At 38.7% G+C, this 16,246-nt stretch overlaps 1 protein-coding gene across 1 annotated transcript in view; it reads left to right on the top strand.

Moving 5' to 3' along the window:
- The window catches only part of LOC114250563 (limbic system-associated membrane protein), a 123,224-nt gene that overhangs the window by 69,490 nt on the left and 37,488 nt on the right, over positions 1-16,246 (top strand). Inside the window, exons 3-4 of the mRNA XM_089738998.1 lie at positions 284-477; positions 13,373-13,474. Coding sequence (XP_089595124.1) covers positions 284-477; positions 13,373-13,474 — 296 coding nt within the window. The remainder of the gene's footprint in view (positions 1-283; positions 478-13,372; positions 13,475-16,246) is intronic.

The following is a 16,246-nucleotide window of genomic DNA, read 5'->3' as shown; positions in this document are numbered from 1 at the left end:
ATATATAATCTGAATATCGGAAACGGCTCCAACGATTTCCATAAAACTTAGTATACAGCGGATTTCGGGGGCGATAAATCGATCTAGCTACGATTTATTTTCAGAAAATGTTATTTTATTCGTGTTTTCAATAATCAACTTTATGACTCTTCCCGACATCTATTGGCGAATAGTAATACTATTTTTACTGCTTTAAAGACACAACAAGATGGCGTTATAAGAAAAAAAGGCGGGCAGAGCTCGGTAATCACCTAGTTACTCTGAAGAACCAATTCTGTTGCAGGTCCAACATCGACCACAGCAACAACCACCAGGATCGAGCAGAACGAACTAACAGTCTCCTTCCCGCCGCTAGAAGACTTATATAACAGCACGCCTGAGAAGCACTTCGCGACAGAGAACAATACGGTTGTGACGTCACAAACCGGTTCCACTGCACTGCTGCCCTGTGTTATCAGAAACATTGGTGATGGAATTGTAAGTAGTACATTTTTTTTTTATAATTAATTTTAAGCCTTTAAGGACCGGTCACACTCTGCTATGGTCGAACATATTTGGTGTGGTTAAATGTACGAAATATATTTGTTAGGACCACTTCTCGCTGGGTTTGTATTGGTTTTTTTGAATAGAAACTGCTATAAAGTAATTGTATCTCAGTTTATATATTATTTAAAAATCATTGCTGTTCATTAGTCTCGCTAAAACTCGAGAACGGCTGAACTGATTTGCCTAATTTTGGTCTTGAATTATTTGTGGAAGTCCAGACCTTCTCTTAAGACCTTTAAAATACCTTTAAAAGGTAGATAAATATTATAAAAATGCTCGGAAATTAAATAAAAATAACAATTTTGTTTTTCCTTGAATGTGTCCCCCTTCAGACGGATTTCTTTTGTTTGTTTTAAGTTTATTTGAAACAAAAGTTTAGGTCTTTTATTTATCGACTGAGGCACTACGAAGTCTCCCGGGTCAGCTAGTTAATAAATAAAAAGTGTAAAGTCAAAAAATTATAGGCGGAGTACAGAAAAATATAATTAATTAATGTCATAGACTAACCTGTCGGATGCTTGATAGTACCAATATAGAAGTATGTACCAACAAAAGTTGTCACACCTGCTATGGTCAGAATCGTTTGAATTGCTGAAGAACACAAAGAGGGCGAAGACAAACAATCTCTGTACTGATTATAAGATTATAATCTTTATGTATTTTTTTTCAATTATTGCCGTAATAAAAATAGCTATGCCATAAAAAACCTCTAAAACTATAATTAAGAAAATGGTTGGAACTTATCTAACACCTATTACGGAATGGAACGTTATAGACTAAAAACTACCGTCCGCTGCTGTGCAAACTACCGTCTATTTTTCTATTCACATAGTTACGACAGACAACCCCTTAGTCGGACTTTTTGGCGGGAACGCGAGGAGTGAAGTTGTGTGATTTGTTTTATTTTGTCTATTTAGTGTTTCTTCAGGTTTAAATGTGTAATAACAATGGTTTATTAACTATATTAACTACTATCTGTGAAAGTACACGAATGTGGGAAAATAAAACTAAGCCGCTGGATGTAAATTCTCGGGATCCTACAATAAGTCCACTGAAAAAGTCTCAGTAAATGACCAACATTTTACCGAGATTATAGTTCATCCGATATCATCTCATCTCATTTAATTTCACTCCATAATAATAATATCATTTTTCATAAAAATAAGAATATAAATTAAAACCAAACTTGACCTAAAGGTCTTAGTTACCAGATCATAAAATCCCTTAAAATACCCTTAGTTGTCCTTGACCATAAAAGCTTGAAGCTGTAACTGTATTTTTATAAGAATATTATTTATATAATGATAATAAAAAACGCAAGATTCTGTCTGCGTCTCGCAAAAAACCGGAAAGAATACTATATCAAAATCTATTGTTATTCTCCAGAAAAGAATAATCTAGAAGATTCATCGAGCTGCTACTTCTTAATAGGCCTATTTCTCTAGAGAATCAATCACCCGCTCTGTTTTGTGTTTCCGTATATAACTCCAATGGTATAGGAAATTCGATCTTAAGGTTTATTAGCTGAAGTTGTTTTCATTTAAATGGCAAGTAACAAGTATACGATATTATCGAAGAATATAGATATTATTAAGTGAATGGCACACCCCAACCTTGAGGCCCAAGCTCTAATAACGTTGCAATACCCGTTATCATACTTTTGAGACAGGAACGCGCGGATGGAATGATTTTTTTTATTTTTTTTGTAATTGCCCTTGTAGGCAGACGAGCAGACGACCCACCTGATTGTGAGTGGTTACCGTCGCCCTTGGACTTCAGCAATGCCAGGGACAGAGCCAAGCCGCTGCCTACTAATTAATACTCTCCACAAGTTCGTTTGAAGAAGGACATGTCATAGCGCTCGGGAAACAACGTGGAGGGGAGCTCATTCCATAGCTGGATGGTACGTGGCAAAAAATACCTCTGGAATCGCACTGTGGATGACCGCAGTGGCTCTAGGTAGTATGGATGAACTCTACTCCGGTGGCGGGCGGTGCGATGGTAAAAACGAGATGACGGTATCATCTCGAACAATTCCTCAGACTGTTCTGAAACACACTGAAATAGGTAAATAGTGGTAAAATAAGACGGTTTTTTTTTATTGCTTAGAAGAGTGGACGAGCTCACAGCCCACCTGGTGTCAAGTGGTTACTGGAGCCCATGGACATCTACAGCGTAAATGCGCCACCCACCTTGAGATATAAGTTCTAAGATCTCAGTATAGTTACAACGGCTGCCCCGCCCTTCAAACCGAAACGCATTACTGCTTCACGGCAGAAATAGGCAGGGCGGTGGTACCTACCCGCGCGGACTCACAAGAGGTCCTACCACCAGTAATTACGCAAATTATAATTTTGAGGATTTCATTTTTATTACACGATGTTATTCCTTTACCGTGGAAATCAATCGTGAACATTTGTTGAGTACGTATTTCATTACAAAAATTGGTACCCGCCTGATATTCGAACACCGGTGCATCGCTCAACACGATTGCACCGGACGATTAAAAATTAGGAGGTAGGCTCCCCAAAAACTATTAACGATTAGATATTTTAGTGACTTTTTCCACTTAGGTAATGAAAGGACGAAGAAAAAAAAAATTCCCGTGTTCCATTAAAAAATCCTAATTTGTATCAAAGTACCTGCATCAAAAATCATCAGACTGTAAAATGTTTCTGAAACAAAAAAAAACAAAAAAAAAACTCCACGCAAAAATGTTCAGACTGAAAATTGTCATCCGTGAAAATTGTAGTGCGCCGGGAAAAGTGAACTATTAATTTCCCGGAGCTATTTACGAATAACATTTCTTTGTTATTCATCATTATATTTGTTATGTGTATATAGGTATATTATATTATATGTTATAAATTAAACTAGAGGTCCCGCAGTAGTCGAAATTCGACTATAATTAATTGGAATCGTAAGTTTGTACACTATTGTGATTGTATTTTATACTTCTATAATCACAAATTTCGCCAAGACTACACAATAAAAAATATTAATAAAGACAAATAATATTTAATCTATTCTCCATTTGACAACAGACGTCAAGAACAAAAGTTTGACAATAAATAGTATGCATGCGTGTGTGCGTCAAATACATGGTATGTAGTGTGTGTAATGTTTTCTTTATTGATTTAATGTATCTTTTATGCATTATTTTAAAAAAAAATTAGCATTGTGCACTTCTTCTCTATATTCTGTATAAGTGTGGAAAATTTCATACTCCTCCGTCCGCGCAATTTTCGTAAAAAAAGATACAAAGTTTTTGCTTCACGTATTAATATATAGATTAATATGCATATATCTATACTAATATATAAATCTATAGTGGTTTTTACGGATGTTCCGTTATAACTACTGGACCATGCATCCGATTGACTTGAAACTTGGTACCCATGTAGAAAATATATGTACTTAATGGATAGGCTAATATTTATATGAGTGTTGGACTCCCTAATAATAATGACAATAAATAATAATGTTAATTTTAAATGCGCAGCGAAGCGGGCGAGTGCGGCTAGTAGATATATAATTTTATTGCCCTTGTAGGCAGACGAGCATACAGCTCACCTGATGGTGAGTGGCTACCGTCGCCTATGGACTTCAACAATGCCAGGGGCAGAGCCAAGCCGCTGCCTACTATATATGTTACTGCTACATATGTATGTATGTAGTACAGATTACATATTGTATAGGCGTAACTAGAGTTACTTATGCGGCATGATATACCGCTTCGAATGCGTATGTGTCGAAATTTACGTCTCTCACGCAATCTCCATTTCTGTCGTACGTGAAATGTTTATTCACATGTAACATTATAATAAATTTAGTTATGCTTTGGTTGTGTATGCTTTTCCAAAAAGCTACATTGTAGCAAAATAGAGACAGTACACTTTATTGCACACCAAAAAATATTAACATTGAACATCGAACAAAAGCGATCAGATATAATATAATCTTATCTTATCTTATATCTTTAGACGAGTAATTCTTGTATATTATATATAATCTGAATCTCGGAAACGGCTCCAACGATTTTCATAAAATTTAGTATACAGGGGATTTCGGGGGCGATAAATCGATCTAGCTACGATTTATTTTCAGAAAATGTTGTTTTATTCGTGTTTTCAATAATCAACTCTTCCCGACATCTATTGGCGAATAATTGTACTATTTTTCTTAATTGAGGGCATCATCTAGTTTGTTAATTAGACGTTCTTCTCGCTAAAAGAGATCCCTTCCAAACAATTGTTTTCTAAAGAGATAATTCTGAGAAGAATACGCGTAGTATTTTGTGCTGTACCAACAATATTCAGAGAGAGTTATTGAAATAGATCAAACCATTTCTTTATTGCTTAGATGTCTGGAAAGCTTACAACAGCCCACCTGTCATGGCCCACAACGGTAGGGCCTCTTGTGAGTCCGCACCGGTAGGTACCAAAACCCTACTGATTTCCGCTGTGAACCAGTAATACGTTTCTATTTGAAAGTTGGGGCAGCCGTTGTACTGTAAAAACTGAGACTTAGAGCTCACATCTCTAAATGTATGGCATTTACGTTGTTGATGTCTATGGGCTCCGGTGACTACTTAAAAATAGATGGTCCGTGAAGTAGTCCACCGATTTGAGAAAAAAAAGTAATGCTAACGCAATTTTAATTTTAAGATCTGAGGGTGTAGCGATATGCGCGTTGTTTATTTGCTGCTATTACCGTTAAATCTGGTGGCTTATCTCCATGATGACCTGGAGCTTGACTCAGTCAGTAAGTATCTACAGTTGGCCTCATTGCGCCACTTTGAGAAGGTGGCACGACATGAGAACCCTCTTGTTGTGGCCGCTGGAAATTTTATACCCGATCCTGTAGACCGAATGGTAAACAGTCGACCCCTTTTTTTTTTATTGCTTAAATGGGTGGACGAGCTCACAGCCCACCTGGTGTTAAGTGGTTACTGGAGCCCATAGACATCTACAACGTAAATGCGCCGCCCACCATGAGATATAAGTTCTAAGGTCTCAGTATAGTTACAACGGCTACCACATCCTTCGAACCGAAACGCATTACTGCTTCACGGCGGAAATAGGCAGGGTGGTGGTACCTACCCGTGCGGACTCCCAAGAGGTCCTACCACCAGTGATTACGCAAATTATAATTTTGCGGGTTTGATTTTTATTACACGATGTTATTCCTTCACCGTGGAAGTCAATCGTGAACATTTGTTGAGTACGTATTTCATTAGAAAAATTGGTACCCGCCTGCGGGATTCGAACACCGGTGCATCGCTACACACGAATGCACCGGACGTCTTATCCTTTAGGCCACGACGACTTCGTCGTCGACGACGTCGCCCAAAACACGTCATTACGGATCCTCCCGATCCATTAACGGTGCTTTTAGGTACCACAAGCACTGGTCACTGTCCTCGCCGAGCCCGTCGCTTGCGACGAAGGGCTTGACGAACGAATTAACCCACAGACACAGCCCACTGAATTTTTCGCCGGATCTTCTCAGTGGGTCGCGTTTCCAATCCGGTGGTAGATTCTGTGAAGCACTACTCTAGCTAGAGCCAGTGTTAGCAACACTCCGGTTCGAGCCCCGTGAGCTCACCTACGCATTAGGGTGAAGCTGAAATAGCCTCTCAAGGCAATCAGCATAGGTAGGAAAAAAAATAAACTGGTGGGCCTTAAGCTCCTCTCTCTGTTCTTGTAGCTTAGAAGCCGTACAGCATTTTTTTTTTATTGCCTCTGTAGGCAGACGAGCATACGGACCACCTGATAGTGAGTGGTTACCGTCGCCCATGGACTTCAGCAATGCCAGGGGCAGAGCCAAGCCGCTGCCTACCGCTTAATACTCTCCACAAGCCTCGTTTGAAGAAGGACATGTCATAGCGCTCGGGAAACACCGTGGAGGGAAGCTCATTCCATAGCCGGATGGTACGTGGCAAAAAAGATCTCTGGAAACGCACTGTGGATGACCGCAGTGGCTCCAGGTAGTATGGATGAACTCTACTCCGGTGGCGGGCGGTGCGATGGTAAAAACGAGACGTTGGTATCATCTCGAACAATTCCTCAGAGCACTCCCCATGGAACATGCGGTACAAAATACAGAGGGAACCGAAGTCCCTCCGCAGACCCAGAGGCTCCAAACGATCCGTGAGAATGGGATTATCGACAATCCGAACGGCTCTCTTCTGTATGGAGTCAAATGGAAGAAGCTGGTATTTGGGAGCCCCGGCCCAGAGATGGGAGCAGTACTCCACGCGAGGCCGGACTTGTGCTTTATAGAGCAAAAGTCTTTGTCCAGGCGTGAAGCTTAGGTGATGTGGCAGTGTTAGATGTAAAGCCAAGCTGTTTTCTATCTCTAAAGAATTTTTATAAAGCCTTGATCGATAATGGCTCGCCCAGAAAAGGAATTCTGAAATTCACTTCTAAAGTCACATAGCGCGCCCAATTATAGATAATCTGGGAAAGTGCATAATTACGGGCAAACGTAGACGGTAAAATACCTCGCGCAAGAAGCTAGACGTTGGTCAGACCAAATGGCCCGCCTATTTCTGCCGTGAAGCAGTAATGCGTTTCGGTTTGAAGGGTGGGGTAGCCGTTGTAACTATACTGAGACTTTAGAACTCATACCTCAAGGTGGGTGGTGGCATTTACGTTCTAGATGTCCACGGTCTCCGGTGACATGTTAACACCAGGTGGGTTGTGAGAGCTCGCCCACACATTAATGCAATAAAAAATGCCAACGCCTCAGGCGGGGAGCATCAGGTCGAAGATCGTAACAAGTGGAGGAGTTTGATCTTGATCATGATCCTCATTAGTAACGATAACTACTTGACGACGAGAAGGAAGCGAAAATGCACTATTATCTATACTAATATTATAAAGCTGAAGAGTTTGTTTGTTTGAATGCGCTAATCTCAGGAACTGGTCCGATTTGAAAAAAATCTTTGTGTTCGGTAGCTCATTTATTGAGGAAGGCTATAGGCTATAAATAACATCACGGTAATGCCAATACAAGTGGAGCACCAATAAAGAATGTTTCAGAATAGGGGTTTTTGTGCTCCTTAACATTCTTTAATTCAAAAATATTTTCACTTTCTACGTAAATGAAGTGGGGGTAAAATTTAGGGTTATGTTAAAGTAACTATTCCACGCGGACGGAGTCGCGGGAAAAAGCTAGTCTTTGATACAGTTCAGGTTTATTTTCTTTTTATCCTCATGATATGAATATGTGTGGATGTTGAATAAAACGTCTGCCGACCCTACAGAATTCACAGACGAGCTTCGCAACGTTCCATAAATTTAATTTAAAATCTGATTTACATTTTGTAATATCGTTTTGTACAATCCGATTTTCAATAGACGGGTTCCAGTTACAAATCTTAATTAATCCATTAGGTATTAATTAATCCATTAGGTTTTGCGTACCGCGAGTTTTGTTTCAAAATATTATGGTATCTGTGTAGAGTTCTTTAGTTGAGATTTGAAGAGAAATTATTTTTTGGGGAATGCTTAACAATAACATTGGCATAGTTATGTCTACAAGGAGCATTTTACTTCTGTTTCGCCTTTAAATATATAAAATACTCGACTCAACTTTTTTAATAATTTTTTTTTCTAGATGGGTGGACGAGCTCACGACCTATCTGGTGTTAAGTGGTTACTGGAATCCATAGACATTTACAACGTAAAAGCGCCACCCACCTTGAGATATAAGTTCTAAGGTCTCAAGTACAGTTACAACGACTGCCTCACCCTTCAAACCGAAACGCATTGCTTCACGGCAGAAATAGGGAGGGTGGTGGTACCTACCCGCACGGGCTCACAAGAGGTCCTACCACCGATAAAAGTAATTGTTGCCGAAGATGAAAAATTTGAAACGCGCGACCTAAGCTTTTGGTGAATTAAATGTGAAAAATTCCCTTCAACACACAGAAGCGTTACGGCCGCAACGTGTTTATTTATTCAAGGCGTTAATGAAGTACATACTTGCAATTACAAACCGGCAAATGTCAGGAGTTCCACCGTGTAATGGAACGACTTCGCTTATTTAAGCCGTAGGGTGTTTTGCTTGCGTTCACCAAGGGTTTTTCCGGGATGAATATTTTAGTGACGCGTAGTTGGAATTCTTCGAATATTTTTTTTAGAAATAAAACGTTGTAGCGGTAAATTTGTGTAGATTTGTCAAACAGAATTACGTATTAGAAATCTTTAATGTTTTTATGTCGAATAATAAATAAATAATAATAAATAAATATTTACTAACAATCACGCCACGTTGACTGGTCCCGTGATAAGTTCGTAAAGAGCTTGTGTTATAGGTACCAGATAACGGAAATAAATGTAAGATTTTTATTATACACATACATATATTTAATATACATCCATAACCCTGGAAAAGACATTTATATTTATCATACAAATATCTTCCCTTGGCGGGATTCGAACCCGCGACCCCCTTGTGTAGTGACCATGTCACTTACCACTACACCAGACGGCCGTAATAAAGCCATTGTGAATTTTAGTGACGTTTGCGAGCGAGTATCATATTGTAAGCAGGGTTGCTTTATCCCAAGCATATCCCATAAACACCACACTGGGAATGCCTCCGTCTAGGTATGGGGATTCGAAGTTTTAATTGCATTCCGGCTATCTATTGGAGTCGGGACGTAAGGCTGGTCCTCGGACTCATAACACGCAAGCACAGTAATTACGGAAACTCATTAATTTTGCGGGTTTGATATTTAGGTCGTAGTGGTCGTTTGTGATTCTCCAAGGCATTCACGTGGACTTTTCAGATCCTGTTTGGTAGGTTTTTTTATTGCTCTTGTAAGTAGGCGTTGTAAGTTTTCTTTATTTTTTATTGTACACACACAGTACAATATAATAATTGCGAAAAGTTATAAAAATGACGAGCTTAACTCAACAATTGAGTTATCTACCAGCTAACCGTTCTTAAAGAGGGTGAGGCTTACATAGGTTATATCTCAAGATGGGTGGCGCATTTACGTTGTAGATGTCTATAGACTCTAGTACCCACTTAGCACCAGGTGGGCTGTGAGCTCGTTCACCCATCTAAGCAATAAAAAAAAGGCATCCCTATTGGCTTCATTATGCCGGGGTTCGCTACGATCTCCAACTGCAAGCTCAGAAGAAGGAATGAACAGTTCCTTCCCCTGACGAGCTTAAGTCGAAGCTACCACCCTACTACGTATTACTAAAGCAAATAGCTAAGTTTGGTATGTTTAATTTTAGTCACTCAATCAGGTATAAAGGAATTCGGACCAAATTTCGCACGTAAATAGTTCAAGACCTGGATTTACATTTTGGATACTTTTTTTTGTCTAGATGGGTGGGTGGACGACGTACCAATAAATAAATAGCTGGGAGCAAATCACGCACGGTCATCCGACTCAAAATTAGAATTACCCTGTTTGTGGCTACCAGAGAGTGACATACATATTTATGTACTTGGAAATATATACATATATAGAGATTAAACATCCAGATAAAGAGCAAACAAGCTCGTTTATCCCACGAATGTTTGCCCGATGTAGGAATCCAACTCACGACCCTCGGCGCAAAAGTCAGGGGTGCTAATCACTGTACCACCAAGTCGGTCTAGTCAATAATAGGCACGAATTAAATCATTGTACTGCCAAAATCGTGACAGCCCTGAACAATTAAAAAAACAAATGCAACACGAGCCTGAACTCAAACAAAACGGTTAGTAATAAATATTGAATGGAGTGTTAAACATAAATTGCGCGGAGCATTGAGCCGGGCTTAACCTTAGCAAATTAATTATGGGCTTTTGCAACGGGAAAAGCTCGTTTATACGATAAACTAATGTGCTCGGTACAGTTTATTCCGCGTGGCTGTGTGGTACGTGGAGAGCAACGTGGCAACCCTAAACTTAAAAAAAAAAACACGTGTGGTATTCGGGGACTGCCGCGGTAAAGCTGTTCCATAGCATTTTTTATCAACTTATGCAATTATAATTAGACAATAATAATTTAATATTAAAACAATAATAATATAAGACTACGCTATATTTATAAACATTAACAAAAGCAAAACATTAACTGTTCCCTTCACACTCTTAAGCTAGAACGCGCGAGAGAGAGATGGGCAGACTTTTCATGATGCGCATGCAGTGCGACGTCACGCCGCGTGCTTATTCACAAACACTTCACAAGCGTAAGGTGTGAATGTGTTGAACGCGAGCTACAAGGTAGGCGGAGTGGGGAGGTTAGGTTTTATTTTCGTTACGGAATTTCTTGATTAGGTCGCCGCGCTCAAAGCCCGCGATAAAAGCTATGCAATAGCTTAAAAACAAAACAAATTTATTGAAACCTTACTGAATGTATTACAAAACGTTGAAAAAAAAAAACATTTTTATGACACAAAAGTTATTATGTTTGTTTTATTTGCATCCTGTCTTTTTATAGGGAAGGATTTTAGTGTATTTGTTATCTTCGAAAAGTGATAACTATCGTTGTTGGATTGTTGTTTGTTTGTTTAATTATTTAATTGTTTAATTTGATTTTTAGCGGTCTAAATACGCACGTCTCATCACTACTTTTCGACTCGTTTTTGCGACCTGAAAAGTAGGTACTATTATTTTTTTGATTGCTAATTGGGTGGCGGTGTTCACAGCCCACCTGGTGTTAAGTGGTTACTGGAGTCCATAGACATCTACAACGTAAATGCGCCACCCACTTTGAGATATAAGTTCTAAGGTCTCAAGTATAGTTATTATTATTATTCACCGCATTAGTGAAATAAAACTCGGACAATAAACAAAGAATACACAATTCAAACCGTATAATTTAATATACTCGTGTCTCACACCATCTTTGCAAAGCAAACGCTCATTTGCCGAATGAAGAATTACAGTCTTCGCCCGGTTTATTTACACACTCGGCAATTTAACGTAAGCTATTGTACAACACAAGAAATTCTTTCTAGTTGAGACGTTACAAGAAAATAAAATATCGTTGACTACCGGAATCAGTGTGCATTATAACGACAGTCGAAGGTTCAACTGTATAATGACTAATTAATACGTGAAGCAAAAATTTTGTATCCCTTTTTACGAAAATTGTGCGGACGGAGGAGTATGAAATTTTCCACACTTATAGAGAATATAGAGAAGAAGTGCACAATGCTAATATTTTTTTTTTTTATTATGCATAAAAGATACATTAAATCAATAAAGAAAATATCACACACACTACATACTATGTATTAGACGCACACACGCATGCATACTATTTATTGTAAAACTTTTGTTCTTGACGTCTGTTGTCAAATTGAGAATATGTATAAATATTGTTTGTCTTTGTTAAATATTTTTTATAGTGTAGTCTTGGCGAAATTTGTGATTATAGAAGTATAAAATACAATCATAATAGTGTACAAACTTACAATCCCAATTAATTATAGTCGAATTTCGACTACTGCGGGACCTCTGGTTATTATTATTCACCGCATTAGTAAAATAAAACTCGGACAATAAACAAAGAATACACAATTCAAACCGTATAATTTAATATACTCGTGTCTCACACCATCTTTGCAAAGCAAACGCTCATTTGCCGAATGAAGAATTACAGTCTTCGCCCGGTTTATTTACACACTCGGCAATTTAACGTAAGCTATTGTACAACACAAGAAATTCTTTCTAGTCGAGATGTTGCAAAAAAATTAAATATCGTTGACTACTGGAATCCGTGTGCATTATAACGACGATCGAAGGTTCTGGAAGGATTTTCACTGGTGGTAGGACCTCTTGTGAGTCCGCACGGGTAGGTACCACCGCCCCGCCTATTTCTGCCGTGAAGCAGTAATGCGTTTCGGTTTGAAGGGTGGGGTAGCCGTTGTAACTATACTGAGACCTTAGAACTTATATCTCAAGGTGGGTGGCGCATTTACGTTGTAGATGTCTATGGGCTCCAGTAGCCACTTAACACCAGGTGGGCTGTGAGCTCGTTCACCAATCTAAGCAATAAAAAAAAAGGTTCAACTGTATAATGGCTAATCCGCTTATTTACTTATTACACTTCATGTAAAATTTACATTGGCGGACTTAATGCCTAAAGCATTTTCTACCAGTCAACCAAAGGTAGTGCAGAGTAAATAGTGATAGGTGCAATGAAATTTATATTAAATTACAAATACATACATAAAAGGATGTGCGGTGTCGTGGCACACCGGATAGGAACGAAGTTCCTTATTATAAAAATATTAACTTTAAGTTCTATTCGAGGTATAAAGAAAATAAAACTGGAGGTTTCGCAACAACCCACGGTCATTCGGTAACGTGCGAACTTAATGTGGTACACTTCATTCACGGTTGCTTGCATAAGAGTTAGTGTATTGCGCAAACGAACACCCTGAGATCGTGGTCAATGAATGATAAATTTTTATTTTATTTTTTGTACGTTATTACAAAGTTAAGTCGTAACTGTGTGCATTACTAATAAAAATCTTACGTTACGGACGTTTTTTCCCGGTTAGGGTACTCCTCCGCATCGTCCTGTAAGGAGCTTCGTTCCAAAAAAGAATATATATATATGTACATTTCGTTTATGTTACCCGAAGAAGTCATTCGTGAACGTGTATTTAGTACGTATTTTAATTGAAAAAAAAAAAGGTACATTCCTGCGGGATTCGAACATGGGTACAGTAGCGTCGCTCGATACGAATAGACCGAGCATCTTATCCTTTAGGCTATGTCGACTTCAAAATGTATTTGTACCGACTGTAACGAATTCTCCGCGGCCGTAACAATGATGAACGATTAACCCTCTTTGTCCCAGGTGTCGTGGATCAGAAGAAAAGACTACCATCTACTGACCGTCGGCTTGACAACATACAGCTCAGACCAGAGATTCCAAGCGATACACCTACAGCACTCTGAGGTAAATAAAAAAACATTCATCATCGTATTTTATTGACAGAAAGGCTTAACAATTCACGTTGCAGTCGCTTACTTTAAGTGGAGACTTTCACGAGACGCCTAGTGGTTAAAATAGGAAGGCAGAAAATAGCATAATCCTGTAGGGACAGCTGTATTGTAAGGGAGGAGGTAATAGTCGTTCAAGGATACTAACGGTACCTAAAGTATTGTTTTATCAATAAAGTTAACATCATTAACCTGATTTATCGCGGTGGATGGGACGATGCGAGTCGACCCAGGATTCATTGGGACGAGCGATGTCTCTATCGTCCAGTCCCAGTGAGGGTAAGGTGAGGGAAGGGTAGGTTAATTTTTCGCTTCAACCTGGCCCGCGAGGTCTTTGCTAACATCGTATGTTGCATTGTGATAAATGAGAGTGGACTGTATTTATTGCTTTTGAGATATTTTTTGGTCTTTATGTGACAAATTGAAGATTGAATATAACAGAAATGTGAAATCGATGCGTTGCTCTTGGCGGCTGGAATTGAAAGGGGGCAAAAGTATCATAGCGGACGTCACTAGTTGATACTTTTGACGTTCCGAAATCAAACATACTCATAAATATATAAATCTATCTTTATAAAAATGAATTGCTGTTCGTTAGTCTCGCTAAAACTAGAGAACGGCTGGACCGAGTTGACTAATTTTGGTCTTGAATTATTTGCAGAAGTCCAGAGAAGGTTTAAAAGGTAGATAAATATGAAAATGGTCGGAACTAAATAAAAATAATTTTTTTTTTCCTTTGATGCATCCTCCTAAAATTTAACGTTGTTGAATCAATTGAAAATGTGTTGTTTTATTACCAAAGCTAACATATTCCCATTTGGTTACATCACACGCATTAGCCTTGTTTCTTTTTCGCCGTCGGTTCACGCACAGACTCCAGGATACAAATCTTGAATCAAAACTCCCCGTAGACTCCGAAGAGGCCGTATATTTCCAATCACCGAGAATCAATGATTTATTAAATAGCTTGTAACCGTGTGCCGCAAAACAACGCGTCACGGTTTCAAAGAAATAGAGCATTCATTCACTACGAAATTGAAACATAGTGTTTATCATTATTTTATTTTGACTCGCTAACAATTTTCGTACACAATGATAAATAGTCAAACAAATTATATGTTTAATTGTTTTATTTATTTCTTTTATTTATTGCTTATATGGGTGGACGAGCTCATGGCCCACCCGATTTTAAGTGGTTACCGGAGCCCATAGACATCTACAAAGCAAATGCCGCCGCCCACCTTGAGACATGAGTTGTAAAGTATCACTTTTACAATACAACTGCCCACCCCTTCAAACTGAAACATATAACTGCTTCACGGCAGAAATAGGTAGGGTGGTGGTACCTACATTAACATTACAAAATAATCATTAGGATATATGAACACGTTGTATCGGAAGAAATCACCGAATGTCAGGCTAAAAATAATCAGATACAAAAATATATATTTTAAGTACATACTGTCTTTAGAATCGAAATAAATGGGTTATTATACATGATTACTGAACATAATAACATATGTAGTTGCGTGGGAACAGCGGGGCGTCTAAAAACTACATTCTTATTATTCCTTTATTACCTTTATTACCTTCTTATTAGTCTACTAGCGACCCGCCCTCGCTTCGCTTCGGAAAGATTAAAACACACATGAAAAAAAAAAAATTTAAAAAAAAATTTAAAAAGAAGTAGCCTATGTTCATCAGGGACAATGTCGGCTTCTAATGGAAAAAGAATTTTTCAAATCGGTCCAGTAGTTTCGGAGCCTATTCGAAACAAACAAACAAACAAATCTTTCCTCTTTATAATATTAGTATAGATGCTTAGTCTTGCCATAAATTTAGAAATATATCGGAGAAGCCACAATTATTAACACCATCGTCAGACATCATAGGGGCGAAATAGGGCGATCGAGCTGAGAGAAATATTAAGTACACCAATCACGTTTGTTTTCTTGACGTTAGCAAACAAAAACGAATGACAGTTCTTAGGACAGAGGCAACGCTCTTCAACAAGGCTGGATGGTAAGTGTGATGGCGTCTACACGCCTCCATCAGCTAGGCCCTGTCGTAGCACGAAGTTAGCCGAGTAAAAACATTTCTGTTATGAAAACTTAACTGACAGACAGTGTAGCTGTTGGAACAATGAAAAAGGAGAACTTAAAGCATCTTTGAATCACGATATCTTTTATGCAACACTTTAATGAAACAAAGCTCCAAATTAGTTTTTGTCTATTCGTGAAAGCTTCATGAAAATCTTTTCAGTAACTCCGGAGATATGTGCGAATCAAGTCGACGTACAGAAAATGATTCGTAAAAATGCTGGTTTTTATGTTCTATTAATCTTCTATTACCCTTTCTATTTTTATTACTTTTGTTCAGTCTACAAATATATCGGATTTCTACTCTTTCATTATATATTTCATTTTATTGACTTTATTTTGTTATTCACTTGTAACTACTCTGCATTAATTTCATTATCATCATCTTAGGCCTTACAGCCCAGGATGGGCCTTAGCCGAGTTCAGTATTTCTCTCCCGACTGCTCTGTTCAAGGCTTTCTCCTTCCAGTCCCTGACACCGATCACTTTGAGGTCGCGCTCCACGCCATCCAACCATCTGAGTTTGGGTCTGCCACGACTTCTGCGGCCCTTTGGTTTGCTATAGAGCAGTTGTCTCGGCATTCTGGTATTCTCCATTCGAACCACGTGTCCTGCCCATCGTAGGCGTC

The sequence above is a fragment of the Bombyx mandarina genome, chromosome 28, assembly GCF_030267445.1.
Source record: "Bombyx mandarina strain Sakado chromosome 28, ASM3026744v2".
Taxonomy (NCBI): Eukaryota; Metazoa; Arthropoda; class Insecta; order Lepidoptera; family Bombycidae; genus Bombyx; species Bombyx mandarina.
The sequence above is the reverse complement of the archived record's forward strand: the minus strand, read 5'-3'. Positions and strand labels throughout refer to the sequence as shown.